Consider the following 19757-nt stretch of genomic DNA (forward strand, 5'->3'; position numbering starts at 1 on the left):
TGCGCACACCGCCTACCCGCTGCGCGCCCGGCCGAGCCCCGCGCACGCGCACGCGCTGTCCCGCGCGCCGCCGCCGCGGGGGCTCCGCCCCGCCCCGCCCCTCCACCTGGCCGCCACATTAGCATATCCCCGCCCCGCGGCGCGCGGCCGGCCAACGGCGCGCGGCGGGCGGGAGGGGGCGGTGCCGGGGGCGGCGGCGCTGGCCGCGCCGCGCCGCGGGGCGGGAGTTCAATGGGCAGCGGGGCGGGAGCGCGCAGGGCCCGCGGCGGCCCGCTGCTGCCTGCGCTCCGCCGCCGCGCGCCCCCCGCCCGCGCCGTCCGGTAAGGGCCGCCGCCGCCGCCGCGGACAGCGGGAGGGGGGCGGCGCGGGGGCGGCTGCCCGCGGGGGCTGCGCGCCCGGCGGCGGCGCGGCGCCCCGGCTCCGCTCCGCGAGTGCCCGGCGCGGGGCTCTGCCCCTCCGCGCCCGGGGGTCCCCCGGGGCCGGGCGCTGTCGCCTCCCGCCGCCTCCTGGGGGGTGCTGCCTGCCGCCCCGGGGCTCCGCCGCGCCTCCCTTGGCGGCGCCCCGTGGGCCGCGGCGGAGCCGGAGCTGGGGCCGGGGCTGGAACCGGGGCCGGGGCCGGGCGGACGTGCGCGCTGGCAGCGGCGGGGCCTGCGAGGAATGTGGGGCGGGGCGGCGCCGACCCCCGCCCGGGGCGCGCGCCCGCCCGCGGAGCGGAGGGGAGCGGAGCGGGCCCCGCCGCCGCCGCCCCTTCCCGCGGGACGGGGGCTCCCGCGCTGCGCACCCCCGGGAGCGCCTTCCTCTGCTTCCCTTTCCCCCTACCGGGGAGTTTGTGCTGGGAGAGCAAATTTCTGAAATATCTGGCTTTTTTTTTTTCTTCCTCTCCCCTCCCTTCGGGAGTGGAAACGGCTCGCTCTTAACCGGAGAAGTCTGGAGGTGTTTATAGAAAAGTTGGGGGATTTTTTTTTTTTTTTCAAGCCAGAGTCTCCTGCAGGAATATGAAACACTTCTTGATAATGAAAGGCATGTGTGCAGGGAGGGGAACTTCTCTCCCTCTGTCTTTTAACACGGGGGGGGGGGGGGGGCAGACGTAAGAGCTAATATTTACCAGAAAAAGGTGACTGTTACGTTGACTGAACACTCAGTGGAGTTTCAGTTCGACTGATGTTTTATAGCAAAAGGTTCTCTGAAGTTTTTCCCATTCAGAAGTACTTCGTCATCACTTTAATGTTTTTGAAAGCAGTTGTAGCGTTATTGCATGTCTCTTTTCTCATCCATGTAAAAAAAAATGCTGCGTGTCTCTAAAATACTGCGGTTTTAAAAGCATAGACTTGTTAAGAGAACAGGTCTAACACATCACACTGCTTTAACTTGACTTTGAAACTGGCCAGACTTAAAAGGGACATGTCTCTTTTAGATAATATGAAAATCTCTGTGTCTTGATATAAATAGGTATTATCTTTGTTAGAAGGAAAAGAGATTATGTGTGTTATTTTGTTTTTTTGCTTTTTTTGGTAATTGCAAGGCAGAATTGCAAAGTACCTTTGTAGCCATGAGAATTATATGTGGGAACAAAAGAAAGTTGATTAAACATAATGCTTAAGAACATTTAATGTAAACCTCACCTCAGTCTAGTCGAAGTGTTTGGAATTGCTTAATTGTCTGCATTATTTATATCATCTTATGTGTAGTCTCTTAAGTACTAACTTTAAATAGTGAACAGAAATCAAGGCAGTTAATCTGTGTTGAACTCTAAAATTTTCTTCTCCCTAGTACACACTCCCTAAAAGGTCTGCCAGATTAATTACAAAAATAACTGCTATTTAACCACGTTTCCTCTTGCATTTTTATATTGCAAAGAGAAATAAAGGGGAAATAATGGAAAAATAATTAAAGTGCATTAAAATAATGCCCATTGAAATACATAGTGGCAGTGTTCAAAACATGAAAGATGCTGCTGCTTCGATTGGTCAACACAGATAGGAAAAATATGTACAATACCCAGTCTCAACTTTCATTTAATACTTAACTGGATTGTAATGAATTTTATTTTTATCTACAGATTTGAGATTTGCTGCAGATATGTCTGCAAACAATTTCACACTTTTTGGCTGACGTGTTCCAATTTTGTTTTTTCCCTTAGTGTTTAGCGTGCAGTGTAAACGTTGAGAATTTCTCCCGGTATTGAGAGAATAATAGCAGGCATTGTGACCGCTGCTGGAACCGTACCTGAGTCCGCCACCTGGAGTCTGCTGCTTTGAAATGAATGGCTTAACTTGGCATGGGGAAATTTGCAGTAGCATTCTGTTTTTCCTAAATTAAATGAACACAGGTGGTTGCTTAGTTATACTAACTTAATCTCCCCAAAGTTTGTGCCTTTTTGTGACAGGACGGACTTCTAAGCTGTACTAAAGCAAGACAGCACCCCTCAAATGAACTACACTGAGACTTATAGATAGACTGTGATACTAAAATATTTTAAATCTCTTCATTTTTCTTTGTCTTTTGTTTGCAATTTGTAGTCAAAGATAATAGGCTTAAAAACCCACATAGCTTCTTTCAGGCTGTTTTCCTTTCTTAGACAAACTAATAGGTCAGAAGGTTCTTGCTGGGCCCAATCCGCCCGAGGAAAATTTATCCTATCAGATCACGGTTGTCTATGATCATAAGAGACAGGATGCTGAATACCACTTGGTGGTTGATGCAGGTCAGGATGTTTTTCATGCTCTGTATCACGTCAGGGGTTTTTTTGCATTTCTATTAAGTTACAGTAACATTTAATGGCATAGAACAGGTCTCAGTATGCATGTTATGAACTTGATTCTTACAGTTTCCAAAATAAATATTCAGGGACTGAAGTGTTGTCATGAAATGAGCATGTATTATTAGCTTTTGAAATAAAAAACTGTTTCTGCATACAGCTGATTTTTATGCAGGTATAGCACTGTATATTTGCTGTGCAAATTAAAATAGCTTGAAGTAATCAAAAACCTGTAGAATATTTCAGTTAAACATTTTAATGTAAAGCAGTATCATCTTGAAAGAATTTTTGGATCTTGTCAGTACAACAGTATTACTTCACAAATATTTCTATGCTGATCAGTACTTTTCTCTCTCCCCTCCTTCCTCCAAATTTTAAGGGCTTCACCTTTGGCTTGTCAAATGGACATTAAGCGACACTGAACGTTAACGGCAAGAGCTCTATAAGCGCAGCGGCTGCTGGGATGTTGCGGCAGAACGGTGGAAGTAACAAGCGTGGTTTGGGATTAGCCCGACTGTCTACCTCCAACTTCTTCACCATCTCTAATTCAGGAAATTGGGGAATGGGGCGCAGCACCAAGAGCAGCTCTCTGAGCAGCATTAGCTCCAACTCTGACTGCTATGATAATCCTGTTGTGGATCCAGAATATATCATGCAACTGGTGAATGATGTCAGAAAGTTTGCAGATGTGCTACTCTACTTGAAGGAAGCTGTTCTTTCAGAAGGTTTGTCAGTTTTTTTTTTTTTTTTTTATTCTAAATTCTCTCTGAAGAAAGAAATTCTCTCTGAAACTCCCACAATTCTGTCCATATGTTTTTAACTAGTCTTTACCATGGTTATTGCTCCCCAGTACCTCCTCTCCCCCCCCCCTCCATACTTGCATGGTGATCACAGGAAATGGTGGTTGTTAGTTCAGGTTCTGTATTTCCTCATCCAAACACTGTGCAATCTGTTTCATAATCAACCAGTGTGTAGTGCTTTTGGGTACATAATACTTAAAAGGACAAGGGAGAATAGGTGTTCAGCAGACTGCCTAGGCTGACACTAAAAGTTAGTGAGACTATCAGCTGATTAGTTTTCAACCACCTGAATGTTTTTTGTAATACCAAAGTCGTCTAACATGTTGGCCACGTTCCAGTTTCCTGGGCTAGTACAACTCTGTGGGGTTTCTGTTTCTGTTTGTTTTCTTTTTTTTAAGAAGCTCATACATTAATAGTTTGAACTTGAATTTCAAGGTATGACTGCTTAAGTAGAATGCAACTCTTCTCAACGCTTTCTTCCACTACAAGAGAAGTATTTACCATCTTCTGCCAGCAGGTGGAAACTGCAAAATTTTTTGCTTAGAAGAAGTGCGTCTTCCAGTTCCTTTAGGGAAATATTAGTCTATTTTTGATCATCAACAGGAAAACTTTTATTTAACTTATACAGAAATGTACTCATGTTAATAGCTGAACTGACACGTAGAGCAGCTTTGTATAAGATGTCCTGAATGCGAAGCATTTGCTGGCACTTCTGTGTTTACAGTTGTAGCTTTTTTTGCCCCTACCCATGCCTCACTGTTACCAATGTCCATTTTCTCTTAAGTTCAATTCTGACTTACTAATGAGCAAATTCAAGTAGTGTGCAGGTAAGCAGAAATCTCGCTCCTGAAGAGCGAGATCATACTGTAGATCCTTCTGCAGTTCAGAGACAGTGAATTTGCTATTGCTGATCTCTCTTCTTGTGTACTGGGTCAGTGCAATGGTTGTTATCTCTAACTACAATATGTGTTTAGGATTGCCACTTTGTTCACAGGTAGGGTAATAAGCTTAAAGCAGAATTGTTGTGCTATGATTTTAGGTCTTGCATTGGTGGTTCTGTAGGGAGAAGAAGATTAGAGGGTGAATGGAGCTGGTGCTTTGTGAACCTCAAATGCTTGAGTCTGCACTCGGACTGAAACAGCTATACCAAAAGGTGTGACCAAATCTTAACATAGTGGTAACTTTGGTGACTGATGTTAGTTTCATGTCAAAAGTGTTTTTGCTGAACTCGCCAGATGAACACATCAACTTGTGAGATGAAGTGTTTGGTGCTTACTGATGCTGAATAGGCATCCTGTAGGAAGGGACTGCCAAAATACAAAAATATGTTCCAGCAGACACGCAGCAGTTCTTAATTAATGCTCAGTTTTACATTTGGGACTCAGACCAAAGAAACTAACATGGAAGGCAGAAGTTGTCTCCTGTTTTTATACTACATTGCAGAATTACTTTGTGAAACAATGCTGACTGTTTAAAGGATTGTTAGTCTTATAAAGGAGAAATGTTTGTTTTCTTCCATAAGGAGAGTTCTTTATGACATCTGTCCCCAAAATCTCATAATAGTGATTTCTATAGTATTGGCTTGCTTACTGCTGACTGGAGAGGTCATCTTTGAGGCTGAATACTTTGGATTGCATCTCTTCATCTTGTTTATCTTTAGAAACTTCTATAGTTATCTGTTCAGAAACCTTAGTAAGTTTTTATTAATTTTTGGATGGACTTCTTATGTATAAAATTCTGAACTTGTACTAATTGCAGTTTACCACCATTCTGGAATTAGTTGCATGGTTTATTCCAGGGTGGAATCATTTGCAGTGATAGAAAAATAATTTTTTGAAATTTTGAACAGCATTAATCAAATGACTTGATGCAGATTTTGTTGAGTAGTAAAACTTTGCTGTACAATTTGTACCTAGTAGCAGAACTTATTTTGAGTTATTTTATTTTGCTTATATGCTGCATGCATCTTCAAGCAGTTCAGAGTGACAAGTGTGATGCAGAGTGACAAGTGTGATGCAGCATCACATCATCATTTTGCATCAGCAAACTCTGCGCTTGCCTGGCAAGCGTTTCTGGAGTCTGGCGTTTGAAAATTCCTGTCTAATGCACAGTAACATTGCTCCTGACCACGTGGCTCAGCTTGCTACAGGTTGTTCCCTGTTTGCTAGGACTGACTGTTCCACTGCTCAAATCTGCACCAAAAGTTTAGCTGATCCCAGTAGGTGCGGGTGTTTGATTTTTCCAGTTGACTGATTGTTGTATTCCCTGTTTGTTACCTGAGCTGTACTGGAAGTATCTAGCAGTTATTCTCTTATGTTTCATCCATCATTCTCCTGATGTAGTGCTACTGTCTCGGGTGAAAAATTTAAGCCATGTTGGAGTGTAATATGTATTCATGTCAGAACTAGATCACAAGTGCCTTTGGATATAGACTTGCATACTGGGTTTTGCATGGTACCAATGTAAGTCAATAAATAACATGAGTGACTTGATCTATTTTAGGAGAGAGGGTTACATGGCTGATATTGCTCACCCACTCATTGCCCTTTCTCTTTGCAGTACTTAAATTTCAGCAATATTACAATGAAATTATAAGAAGTTACATTAGTATTAATATGTGTTACTTTTAAACAAGATAAAGATAAAACCAGTGTTATTGCAAGTTATTTTGAGTCTGCATTAATTTTGGACTTTTACCCAGCAATGATTGTTATATAAACTGAAATCTAAAAAACTTGGAATCTACTTGCTAGCACCAAGGAGGAAACTTGCTTCTGAATGATGGTATTTCACTTTTAAAAAAGGCAAGAGCTCTCAGTATAGTTACAGGGTTGAAAAGTTTGTCAAGTGTTAGGACACGAGGGAGCTGCAGTTGCTTCTTGCGTTGAGTGAAATACCATGTGTTCCATATGCTTCAGTTCTTGATGTCCATTTTTAAAATTCCCTTTAGAATCTAGGCATTGTAGTCATTGAATGTAAAGATTTGTTATTAGAGGTCCGTCCTGATGTATAGGACCAAGCTCCAAGAGGAGCGCTGAGCGTTTTTTGAACCTAGGTCAATAAGTCAGTGTTGTATCATGAGACATTTTTTACTTAATATTACTTGATGACAGGCTGAAGCTGTAGTGGTTGAACTGCATAAACTGTCTGGACTTTTCGTCGAGACATCAGTTAAACTTCCAGATGGGTGAGATTGTCACGTCTGACATTAGTAAGAATAATTATATTATCATCACGTCTTTGATGTACTTGAACTGAAAAACCTTTGTAGCATGAGTACCCTCTGGGGTCAGAGGAAACTGAGATGTATCGAGGAGACTCAAAATAAGTTAGTCTTTTGTCCCTTCTGATAAGAAGAAAATGAAAATAGTTTCTTTTAAAAATAATAATAATCCCTGCCTGGCAGACCAAACTTGAGACTATGCTGAATTAACTTATAGGAGACACAAATCTATTTTTACAACCTACAATAAGTTCATCTTCTGTGCTACTGTCTTATGATTGTTTGAGTTTTCAACTATATTGATGGTTTGAAAGCTGGTGGGTTTTCTGTTTGTTTTTTGGATTACAGTAGTAACTATTCAGCTATCAGTTGAGGGTATGAGAAAATAATCGTTGCCTTCAACTTGCACCCCTCTTTCAAAAGGTAGGACATACTAGGAAGTACAATTTGGAAACTGGAGCTATTTGTAATCATCAGAGGTGTGACACACAAGAAGAGACGTAACTTTCCAAGGCAGAGAAAGTTGTAGGAAGGGAGTTGTTTGCCTCCCTCAAAAAGCTGCATAACTACTTGACCACAGTATTGAAAATACTTGCTTTGGAATGTGAAGTGCCTGGACTACACTTAAACTAAATACACCTTGATATAACTATATAATATGACTTACAGGGTTAATCCTTGTCCCAAAAGCACAGGTTTGCTATGTCCACAAGTAAAGATTGTTGAATTTTGAGGATGAGTGACTTGCACATACAGGAGATCTTCTTTTGGAGGAGGAGAGATATGGGGTAACTGTTATATACTGTTCAATCTCTTCAAAATATGAGGGTGCCTGTATCTAATAGAAGTTGTAAAAGAAAATTTGTAAGCCATTTTTGGGGCCAAAACATGTAGGACCTAGCTTTTACAAACTTCTATTATAGAATTTTGTGGAGTTCAAAATAGTATTGCATAGATCTACAGAACTGAGAATCCATGTAAGAACAAGTATTTTCATGGGAGATTGGTGCCGTTACAGTCTGTTCTGTTACCGTCCATAATAAATTCCACTGCTGCTTTAATAAAAAGATGCCACTGTGTGGTCATGGTTGAAATGGGATTCATATATTTGGTTTAACAGGATCACACAAAAGAATCTTTAGGGCACAATCTAAGTTCCTAATTATAAGATTTCGACTTGAAGTGTTTCATTTCGAAACAATAACTAGTTGCTCTTACTTGTATCAAAATCAGACATGGGGGAAACATTCCTGTTCACCTAGTCTGAAGGTAGTTAGCTCTTTAGTTTTATGGCAGCTGCTATCTATTTATTTATTTATTTAAGGAATGTAGTGTATGCTTCATACAGTAAGGTCTGCCCTTGGGACTGTGGGAAATACTGTGTTGCATTATGAATAGCTGTAAGGGTAAAATTTACATCTGGTCTAAAAGTGCTAGAGTAATTATACTTTCTACTTTATATATAATCTGCTTGATTGCACTTCAGAATATATTCAGGGATTATTGCTTGCTTTATCACAAACTTTGAAGTAATCTTCAAAGTGTGGTATTGTGCGCTTCATGTGGGTACTTCTGCATCCTTTTCATGAGCAAAGGCTTTTTTCCTCAAGTTCATTCTATTTGCAATTAATGTAGACTCTAGCTTATTCTAAAATGGTAATGTACTATTTTTCAGATATGTTGCAAAACAAAATAGACAGATAAAGCTCTCGCCTTTAATCCAACATTTCTCTTTGAGGATCAGATTTTGCTGTCTAGTTTCTTTGAGTTTGGCAGGTGGGTGAGTTTTTTTGTTTTGTTTTTTTGGCTTTTTTTCTGTTTTTTGGGGGGGGGGTTGGTCGTGTCCCCCCCTACCCCCTACACACACAGAGTTAAAACACTGATGAAGCTGGATGGCCTTAGTCAGGAATGTCTGCATCCTCTTTAGAGTAGCACCAGTACTTTCAAAAGGATCAGGAATGCTACCTAACTTGAAACCTATCAGGTCCTTATTCTTGAAGGATAGATATTCAGCCCAGTGGGACAACTTTCAAGGTGTGTCAAGTTAAATAGTTTCCTCAAAATAAGGAACTTGTAATTACTAGTGACTTCAAAACCTTGTGTTAGCACCACAGAGATAGATATTACCGCATGGTACACTGAAAGTCAGAAGTTGCCTGCCTGAGCATGGTTCCTGAGGGTCAAAGATGAAAGATTTCTCTTCAGCACCTTCAGGCTTGAGAATGTGTGCTTTTTTCTGCTGTCCATGTTTTATTATGAATAAGGCACTACAGTATTTTTTAGCATTTGATTTTTATTCCTTCTATCTTAAAACATTAATCTTCTCTGTAGCAAAGTTTGAGACACTATCTTGGAAAGTAAGTTTGTCTTGTTTTGCTGGGGATAGTTGAAGTTCATTATCTATTGCAGTGAAGATTACAGATTGAAATTATGATAACTTGTAATGCTAGGTGTAATTTTGCTGTTAGTTCTTTATTCCAATTTTGATGTTTCTCAGTGAAAGCAGCTGTCTTTGATACACCTTAAATTGAACATATTACCTGTCTAATGACACTTGAGGTTCTGAAAATGTAACTCATCACATGAGTGCTTGGTAGGTGGGCAGCCTGTGCTAAACAAAGATCTAATGAAATGTTTACCTTTCTTTGCAAGACTTTCAGAAAGAAATGTTTGTAATTTGTTTTGAGTAATGTTGGATGGACTTCTTTAAGATTTTTGTGGGAGGTGGTGCTGGTTTTCTGTTTAGTAGTATTTTGTATGTTAAATGAAAAACCTTTCTGGGAGAGGGAAAAGAAGAGCACTGACAGAGCAGCTAATTTTCAGTGACTGCAAGAACTTAGACACAATTATCAAATACATAAGCAATCTGTGAATTGATTAAGTGATCTTCAAGGATTCTCAGGAGAGAGCAGAGGAATTTGTGTAAAGTATAGTCCCTTGATTCTTTTATGGCACATAATGCAAAAAAGTGGAAGAAAAACCTGTCTAACAGATAATGAATCCTGCTACAGAAACCACCGCATTTCAGGATGTTGGCACATAGTTTGAAGTGGAATTTTTAATGCTAATCGCTTTCAGAATCTGTTGAAGTGTTATAGAGCTGTAAAATCTGAAGAATAATTCTGTAAACTAGCTTATTGCTAAAACACATTTTTTTTTGTAGATCTGCTCAGGCTTGGTCCGCAAGGAACTAACTGCATGTTTTAAATGCGCTAGGCTGTAATAATGGTTGTTCCTGCATCCAGTGTAAAGTCTGGCATTGCAGAACTCTGCTGAACCAAATAAGGTGGTAAGAGCTGAATTGTGGCAATTCTTATTTGCTGGTTTGCATGTTATTGTTCCCACAGCAGAGCTGGCAGAAGTGACCTTGTGAACCGCAGTGGCAGGGAAACCAGGACAAGTGGTGCATTAACTGAAATAAAATGGACTGGGGCAGGTGTAAGGCAGCTGGAAAGTGTAACTTCTGAAAGTGCTCCTGTGTGAATCACAAGTTTGTCTTCCCCACCAACAGCTGAATTCATGGCACAGTAGTGTAACTGTTAAAAGTCTACAGGATGCATCTAAATTGTTGTTTTCCTGTCTTATTACAAAGCTTGTTGCATCTGTTTTAAACCACGTTAATACTATGTTTCCACAGAAACTTAGAGCAGCTTAAGTGTGAGCTGCTGCGTTCTCGCTACATCTTCCTTGCACCAGCAGCCATGCTCAGGTGACTGCATAGCAAGCTAGTTCGGTGAGCTGAACTGGCTGAAAACCAGCCTTAAGAAAAAAGGAAATAGTTTTCAGCCACATCAGCTCCCTGGGCTGGCTGACTGTAAGGTTTTACTGAGCGCCAGCAGAAGAGGGAGGAGAGGGCTGGCAAAGGAACAAGTGGCCAGAGGTAAAAATGGAAGGAGACTGTGACAGTTTTAGCATAGCTTGTGTGGCGCTCCACCCTGACGTTACAGCATGCATTGCTAAATCCGGGACCAACTTTGTCTCCTCTATTGAATGTTAGGTTGACAGATTTATTTTCCTGAAAGTTTGTGGGGAGGAAAAACAGTAAGTAGAAAATGCCCTTTGTAGGAGGCAAATTAATCAGTCTCTTTAGCTCTAAGCTTTAGACATTCTTGAACTGGATAGTCATCTTTTAAACTTGCCTTCCTAAAACCCACTTTTTAAATGTGAAGACGTAAGCACTTCCAGTCTTTCTGACCTGGAAATTCCTTAGAACACCCTTTCACATATCTCCAAGAGCTAGTCACTTCTCCATGTTAGTACTGCCAGTCTGAAATCAAAACTGTTCATAGACAACTGTGAAATAGTCTTTCAAGCTAAGAGAAGTAAAGGAACAAGGATAAGGACAAAGTAAATATTTTCTTTTTTTTTTTTTTTGTTTTAACAAGTTAGAAGTTATTACTAAAAACTCAAAATGAAAAGTAATGTGGCTTTTTTAACAGCTTCTGATGCTTTTTCTGCCAAAATTGGGGGTGGAGGGGGAGTTGCAAGGCATGCAAACTGCCCCCACTTGCTGGAGATTTCCCTTTGCAGAGCTTTAGGACCACAGCAAGCCAGAGACCTGCTAGCTGTTTTCCCCCACTTCTCTTACTTTCTTGCTGTCATTTTTCCCAAGTCTCTCTCCGAAGCAGAGCACTGAGATCCCTGGCTCGGAGTCCTGTTCCTGTCCAGTGCAAGATCCTTCAAAAGCCTGAGAACTTCTGCAAAGAGAGCAGAAGCTTGATGTGCTCCAGAGAGCTGAGACGACAAGGGAGCTAGTGAAGCCTGAGGGAAAACAAGCCCACACACCAATCCCACATAAACTTGTTTACCATCAAAGTCTATGGGAGACATCAAGAACTAGAGACCATGCTTTTTCCCAAGAAATGTTAGGTTTAAACTGGAAGAGGGAACTTTCCACCTCTATTTCCATTTCACTGCTGGTTATTCCAAGCTGCTGCTTTTCTACATGTCTGGCTTTTGTTAGGAACTTCTGGAATTTTGGATGCTGTGACCTAAAAGAGAGCCAGAGAGGCTGGGCGCTTCCCCCCACAATTTGAAGGCTGCAACATCAGAAATCTGCTTAAGCAGCAGCCCTGCCTAACACCGACCAGACTGTAGCCAGCAACCCAAAGGACAACTTTTTTTTTTTTTTTTTTAACATGTATTGCTTTTTAGGAATCATCAAGCTATATGCTTGCAAAGTTGACTTGATTTTGGTGTAGATACCTGAATAACTACTAAGGGGGTAATATGAAAGTTTTGAGAACAAATGAAGATGAGGCTGGAATTGAAGGTTAGGCATGATTTGAAAGGAGGAAAAAAAAACAAACTTGACACTAAACTTGCTATAGCACTGTTATTGTTTACTTTGTTAGCCTTATGCAAAACTTCTCGTGTTAATACTAAAATATCGCATTTGTGAAACAATTCAGGTGCTTTCAATACTAAGAACGAGGGGGGGGAAAAAGTACTCTTGAAGTTCATTGCAAGCAAAGCTGTGTTCTTAATAGTCCAAGTGCACTGTAACCTGCCTATTAAATGCAGACTGTTAATGCTGAGTAGTAAATGCTGTTCCTTCAATTTTAGGGTTTGGGAAGATTTAAGTTAAATAGTAACTTAGTGGAGCAGCAGACAAGTTTGTGGCTGATTCGACTCCCCCTCCCCCAGGCACATACTCGGCATTCCTTGGGAACAAATGTTCACTTGTTGCTATAGTGTCCAAGATCAGCAGTCAGGAGGGGTGTGTGTGTGTCTTGAACGCTTATGAGTGTTTAAAACGTAAAATCAACCCTTATGTGTACTCCGGATATTTTTGTTGACTTAAATAATTAGCATATCTGTCTTTAGGAAGACTCGGAATTATTTATAAGAGCGCACAGGCATTTTCCATTTCTCTATGTTGCCTTTGAAGTGCCACAAGGGAAAAAATCTGCTGCTCTTCCTTTTTGCATTTCTGATGTGCAGAAGAATCTCAGAATATTTAATTTAAAGAACTTAGTATTTTTACCTTCCCTCCTCTTTCCACAGTAGCAGCACCTAGCCTCCTGAAACTGATGTTACAAGATTAGCAAGATGAAAGGTGAGCAGTGAGGAAGAGAATCAGTGGTCAAGATTTTCTCAGTTTCTTTTTTGACTGACTGAAAAGCCAGACCTTTTAATAAATAAATAATAATAATAATAAAAGTTCTTCTAATGTAGTTAGCAGCTTACTTATGAAAGAAGGGAGCACTTGGCCATAAAACCTTGCATCTCTGAGAACTCTGCACCAACACCTGAAAGATCAGATTTGATCCGTTTCCAGTGTGAACTCTTGTGTTCCTAACACTGAGCAACTCCTGTGTACCTGTAAGAGCCTCTTTGTTTAAAAAATTTCCCTTAATTAGTTTCCTACTGTTGCCAAAATGCATTGCAGCACATCCACAAACATACTCCATTTTCTTATTTCTCTGATGCATTAATTTGTTAAAGTTATAATATAAAACAAGAACATCAGTAGAAGTAACTTTTGCATGCCTGACAGCGTAGAGTTGTCTTGAATTGTTTGTTCTGTTGGTGGTCTGGACTTTGAGGTCTTCATAGACTAATTCTTTGAAATCATTCCTTTTCTACCTATTTCATTTGGAGTGCTGTCCCAGTTTGTGTAGTTAACTCACAGAGCTGAAGCTGACTTGTCTCTTAATTCCAAGCAAGTGTTCATCTGGCAGTGACAGCAGTTTGATTATGTTAGATTCAAAGTCTCACTAATGAATTGGAGTTAGAATTGCATGGCAGAATAGTAGATTTGACACAGAGCTTGGGCATTGACTTTTGTAGGTAGCTTTTAGCCTTTTTAAGGAAAGTAGGGATTTTATGGGAACTTATTCCTTTGTCTCCTTAAAACATTGTTTTTTGTTGAAGATTCAGGTGACTCAGCAGGCTCTAACAAATAGTTGTTTGGGTTAAACCTTTGTCTTAATGACATCCATTACAAAACAGGGTAACTGGAAAACATAGGACTTCAGAAACTTTACTGAAGAAGCTGTGATTTAGCTGAAGAAAGGAATTCTCCTTTTTACTTTCTTTCCTTCTTTACTGTTTGAAGGCACTTTATTAGACTAATTTTTAAAAATATGTAGAAATTCTTATTTGTCAAGTTTGCTTATCTTTACCTTGGAGAGACTATCAACTTAATAAAAAGGAGTTTAGTTTATCAAACTTAACTCTTTAGAGTTGTGCTCTGTGTCAGGACTAAACTGTTTATGTGAGCCAGCCCAGTTATTGTTTAAATTTGAAAGGGCAATGAGAATGTGTCTAATACAAGGAGTAGTAAAAAGCTTTTAAAGGAACTTGCCTGTGACTGACTTCTGGGACTTGGATGCCCTGTTAGAAAGTTCTTTTGCACGTGAAGCAGCATCTAAAATGGCTTAACTTGCTTTGGTCTAGAATGGCAAATGAACGGAGATTGAATGCTAAGGCTTGGCAGTATCATACACTCTTGCAGCATGTGAAATGACAAAATGAGAAGTCTGTATGTAGTTGGGTACTGAAGAATGCATGGGAGAAAAGTTGAAGCTTAATTTGTTTGAAATCTGTAATTTCAGCCACTCCAAAGTATTATTGTAATATTAGAGCTTGTTGCTTGTTTAAAATGTATTGATTCTCCGTGCTGTGCAGAACTTGGGTTTGGGACTCATAGGTGAGTGTTATAGCAATTCATTACACTTTTTTTAAAAAGTTTGTGTTGGTATTGCTTTGCGAAGAGACACAGAATGGCAGTGATATTATGTATGTAGCCATGCATACTGTGAATGCTAGGGAAGTTCTTATTTTGGAAGGAATGAAATGTTTCTCTTAACTTCTGTAGTGATGGCTTAATCCTGTTCTACCAGCTTTGGGAACCCGCAAGATGTAGACGACCTGGTGAGGAAGTGCCAACTGAGACTCATCAAAAATGTTGGCTTTGTTGGTTAGAAATGAATTGCAGGATTGTAGATCAATAATTTGTAGAAAGTACGTTTGCTGGATGAAGTTTAAACCAAATGTCTTCTATCTCTCTCAACCCATGCCCACATTTCAACAAAGGGCTTTGACATCTTTAGGAGTTTTGGCCAAATTTGAGTGTTGTAGCACAGGAATACCAAAGGGTGTGCTTCTCTGAGCCTTGTATTGAGATTTTTTTCAAAGCATGGAGATGTGATTAGTTTAGAGCTCTGTGTTGTGAACAAAATAAACCTCTTGGTTGATGTTTTATTCTGGCCCAGAGCATTTCTCAGCCCTCTTTGTAAGATTAGATGTTTACTGAAATTACTATAGATAGGGAATTCCTAAAATGTTAGTTTAAAGGCTGCTTACTATTCACAAATTCCTATAGCTGTTTTACAGTGTTGATAGTGATGTGAACAAATTCTTTAAGATCCTTAAGTTCTTTTGCATCTTTTCTTACTTATTCTTTCATCTATGAACAAACTCTTTGTCTATAAACAAAAAAGTCTGTTCAGATGTTCTTAAATGCTGGTAAGTGGAAGCAGATATCCACAGGAATCACTAAAGTGGATGTACAGAGAAACAAGACAGTATTGGTCAACAAAATAGGTTGTGGTCTCAGCACACAAGTAGGTTAACCACTGCAAGCAGAAGAGCAGCTGGAGACAGCTATTTGGTAGGTAGTCACAGATGTTTGGTGCTGCATCTGATAAGTCGAAAATTGTTTACCTAGAAGTTTATTAAAGTAAATGATTGAAGTTGGCATTGTTAGTTGAGTGAAGACAGTTTGTGAAGGTGACATATGAAATAGTGACAAATTAAATGCTCTCTGGTTCATCTTTCAGCCCCTGTGCAAGAACAAGCGAGCAAATTCAGCAAGGAATGGAGAATTTTGTTCAGCAGTAGCTAGCTTCAGCTCATGACTAGACACAAGATGTTAGAGAAGTAGGCAGAGAGCTTAGTTTGGAAAGAAAACGACAGATAAGGAACATATAAATAAATTGGATTCTTAATGATCAGAGAAGCTCGTTACACAAAATCCAATGCTGCATGCCGTTAGATGAAGAACTAAGTGGACTGGGCTACTATTCAACTGTGCAATTGACCTCACAATAAATTCTTTGTTTCTATTATAATTATCCCATTCTGCAACTTTTGCTGGCCTCTACATCCTTTCCTTTGGGTTTTTTCATTAGCTTTGGTTAGCTGGAATGACAGCTTTGGGGGTACTGGAGAAATAGCTTTATAAACCCAGAACCATAAAGCAAATGGATTGTGGTTTGTCTTTCACCTTCTTATTGCAAGCCATTTGTGTGTTTAAAAAAAAAAAAAAAAAAGCACCTGCTCAATTAAAAATGTATAGTGAGTTCTGCAGTGGGTTATTGTAATCTTTTGGGACATGCAAGTACCAGCATAATGTCATTTATTACTCTTCATACCAAGTCATCAAAGATGCTTTGGTGTGAAATATCTGATTCCAAAACTTTATTGCAGTAGTGATCAACTATTCCTGCTTCTAGTGGGTGGTAGGTTTTTTAAAAATATTTCTGTTTGAGCATTCCAAGGGTTCATCACTTTGCTGGGTCACCTGTATAAGCCGTATGGCCAGGTCTTACCTCTATAGTCAGGTGGTGGTTTCAGCATGACTTCAGTGCTGGAACTTTGAATAATTACTCCTCAGTGTTCACCGGTTTTCTAGACAACTGATGTCTGTTGACTACTGCAGTGATTTGAATCCTACTTAAAATGTAAGTTCATTTTGCTCAACGAAATCAACATTTAAACAACAAAATAAAAATGGAATGCTATCACACTGTATATCAGTCTATAATTGTGTATAAAAGAAAAGGTCTTTTAAAAGAAATGCACAAAGTAAATTCACATCTTGTTTAACACCACATAATCTCATAATACTGGCTTTGTGTGGCCTTTTGAAAACTAGGTGGGCTGCCAGCAAGAAAATAGCTTCTTCGCTTGATCATTGATTTAGACTAAAAGTGGAAGGAGCAGCCATGTAGAACAAACAGCATTTTAGACTAAAAGTAGAATGGGTTAAAGGTTAAGTATTTCTTTTTTTTTTAATAATCTTTTGATATTGGTAAGCAAAGGTTAAATTTGTTTTGTTTGGGGTTTTTTGAATGATTAAAACAAATCTTCATAATACCCTTTCTGCAGCTGAGTGATATGGCAAAATCAGCTTTCTGGGGATAGTCTTTCCTTTTAGAGAGTTGTTCTTTTTCAGACATTTGCAGTATGAAAGTTGAGTATTACTTCACATTTTTTCAGAACTTGAAGCAATATGCAAGCGACATAGTTACTTACAGCATAACCATTTTCTAGTTTTATTTTAAGAGCCTCTTGTGTTGTAAACTATTCGGTCCAAGGACTGTTTTGCTACGTTTCAGTGAAATGTCCTTGAATAAGAAATAAGTAGTATACTACCAAAAGTATAGTTATTAAATCTGGTGGATAAGACTTTCTGGTAAAATGTGACTGACCTGATTTATTGCAGATGTAGTCATTATAAACACAGCAGTCTTACATCCACTAGACAATTTACAATCCTGACTTTAGAAGTGTTCTTCAACGCTGAAACACTGTCCTCACCTACTTTTTATTCTGAAACTACTGGAAGACTCTGGGAAGTGATATGAGTGGTGGCTAAGATTGCCGCATAGGGTGTTCACTCTCATTTGTCAGAAACAGGTAAACATGAAAAACTCCAGCAATTTTCATCACTGTATTCTTGTCTGTAAATTTTGGTTTAATAAAAGATGAATGTATTCTAAAGATTAAACTGCATGGCTGAACACATCTAGGTTAGTTGAGTGGAATCTCCAGGCTAGTAGAATACAAAAGTTGAAGGAATGTGGCGTACAGCATATTGAAATAGATTGATGAAAAGCTGCATTGTGGTAGGGTTTTTTTTTCCAAAGGCCTCCCCACATACATACATGGGGAGTTAATCTATGAATTTAAATGTGAAATGAATGTGAAGTAACAACGGTTCTGTTGATACCAGTTGGCAAATCAACAAAATGAAAATATTTATCTGCTTGTAATATATGAAGAAATGCAAGGTTTTGATTATTCTAATCTATTTTGCAGGTACCCCATCTATTTTCTTAACAAAATACTGTTTCAACAATTCGAGGCATCTTGATTTTACAACTTTAATTTCTGAAAATAAATCTAGTTGTGATTTGCCTTATTTACATAGGTGATAAGGACTTCTCACACAAGCTCTGACTATTCAGAAGTACAGAACTGGACCATAACTAAAAAGCCCAGTTTAAAAAAGCAAACAAAAAAAGCTACAGCAACTTAATGTTGTAGAGGCTCCTCAGTGTTTTTAATTGCTGTAGAATGGGTTTTTGGGGGGGGCATATCTGGTACTCTGGCCTCTTCTTCCCCAATCTTTACAAGAAGCTGGAGCACATCTTGGTAAATATGATATTGGGATGATAACTATTGGGAAACGTCTTCTGATCTGCGTGCTTCAGCTCTTCATTAAAGCCATACAGCAGTAAGGAATCTGACAACGCTTCCTCTTAACTGTTAAATGGCAAAAGTCAACTTACTGTACTCTGTCAAATGGGCAGAGAGGGGAAGAAGGGAGCCAGAGGCAGGAAGACAACCTGAGCTTCAAAAAATATATAAAAAGTAAACTGTATTTTCATGCAAATTTAAAAAGACAACTTTATCAACAAAACTGTTGCCTTTCATCTAGAAGACATAAAAGGTATAAAGGGTTTTGCCTTTTTTAAAAAGTTTAAATTATCTATTAGAATGCAAACTACTCTTTGATAGAAATGCTTTTTTTATTGTTGTTCCTTAAAGTATGTATATTGTGTTGTGATTTTTATAAAGTGTTTAATAACTGGGAATTTTAAAAAAGCTTAAGGGATTTAGGTACTGAATCAGTTTAAAATTGTAAAAAGCCACCTTTTTATGGTTATGAGTTTATACAAGTTTTTTTTTCTCTTGTGAAGCACAAAGCTTTGAGGCCAGGACAAGGAACAGAGGTGAACTGAAAAGCCTTTATTCTAAGTTAGCTTTAAATATTTGAAAAATGACACTTGGAGAACTGACTTTTTTTCCTAAAAACTTTGTTAAAATTTTTCATTGTTCATTCTCACAAGATTTTCATTATAGCAATTGAAAGGATCAGACATTTAGAATCAAACTGAGATGCTTCGCAAACCAATTTTTTTTTTTATGTGAATAATAAAAAATAGCACCCAAGTTTCTTTACAGAGCCACGGCAAACTTGTTCTTGTGCTCTCAAATTCCACGTGCACTGGTGAGGGCAATATTTGCTATAAACATCAGTGGCAATCTGCTGTCCTCAAGGGTAAAGTACCACAGGCAATCATTTCAAAACAGAAGTGAAACAAGCAGGTAAGATCCTTTGCACTCAGTATTGTTTGTGTCATGTGCATGGGAGATTCGATCGTTTTGGCCAGTAGCATCTGTTGTTGCTCTGCCTTTCCCCAGGGTACCGCTGTGCTACCACTTCCTTTCCCTGCAGCTCTGCTACCTGAGAAAGTAAGAGCATCAGTCATTCCTCAGTCCTTTCTGTGTTTAAAGCTCGATACTAATATACAGTATCAGCTTTTCCATACACTGTATAGCTCTTAAGTTGCATCTTGGAGGTTTGTTTGTTTGTTGGGTTTTTTTTTTGAGTCTCAGGGAAATAAAATAAGTCTTGAGCTTGCTGTGTCCCTGATAACAAGATCTTAGTGCCCAAGATGTCCTTTTGTCATCTTTTCCAATGCAGCTTTGACATAATAATTGTCATCTTATTCCTTCTGTAGAACACACTCAAAGGTTTTCTGTCTTAAACTTTCTCTTTGAGTGTTTAATGAGGGCTATCTTAACCGGAAACAGGTGTAAGAAGTCGTGAACAGCATCCTGTGAAATGTGCCTCAACTTTGGGGAGCCATCCAGTGGCTTTGTAACTTTGTGTTATAGCTAAGGCCATCTACTGTCTCTGGTAACAACTGGAAGTGTTTTCACAGGAATAGTTTCATCA

At 39.6% G+C, this 19757-nt stretch overlaps 1 protein-coding gene across 5 annotated transcripts in view; it reads left to right on the forward strand.

Annotated features, from left to right (window-relative positions):
* The first annotated feature begins 263 nt into the window (after window positions 1-263).
* Window positions 264-19757, forward strand: part of ARHGAP29 (Rho GTPase activating protein 29) — a 60910-nt gene continuing 41416 nt past the window's right edge. For 2 of the 5 annotated variants that reach the window (XM_067300904.1, XM_067300905.1), the window contains exons 1-2: window positions 265-320; window positions 3138-3483. In XM_067300904.1, the coding sequence (XP_067157005.1) occupies window positions 3222-3483 (262 nt within the window). In that variant the 5' untranslated portion in view covers window positions 265-320; window positions 3138-3221. Of the gene's footprint in view, window positions 321-3137; window positions 3484-19757 lie in introns of all 5 variants that reach the window. The other 3 variants (XM_067300909.1, XM_067300908.1, XM_067300907.1) reach the window with 2 other exon arrangements.

The sequence above is a fragment of the Apteryx mantelli genome, chromosome 8, assembly GCF_036417845.1.
Source record: "Apteryx mantelli isolate bAptMan1 chromosome 8, bAptMan1.hap1, whole genome shotgun sequence".
In the NCBI taxonomy this organism is placed as follows: Eukaryota; Metazoa; Chordata; class Aves; order Apterygiformes; family Apterygidae; genus Apteryx; species Apteryx mantelli.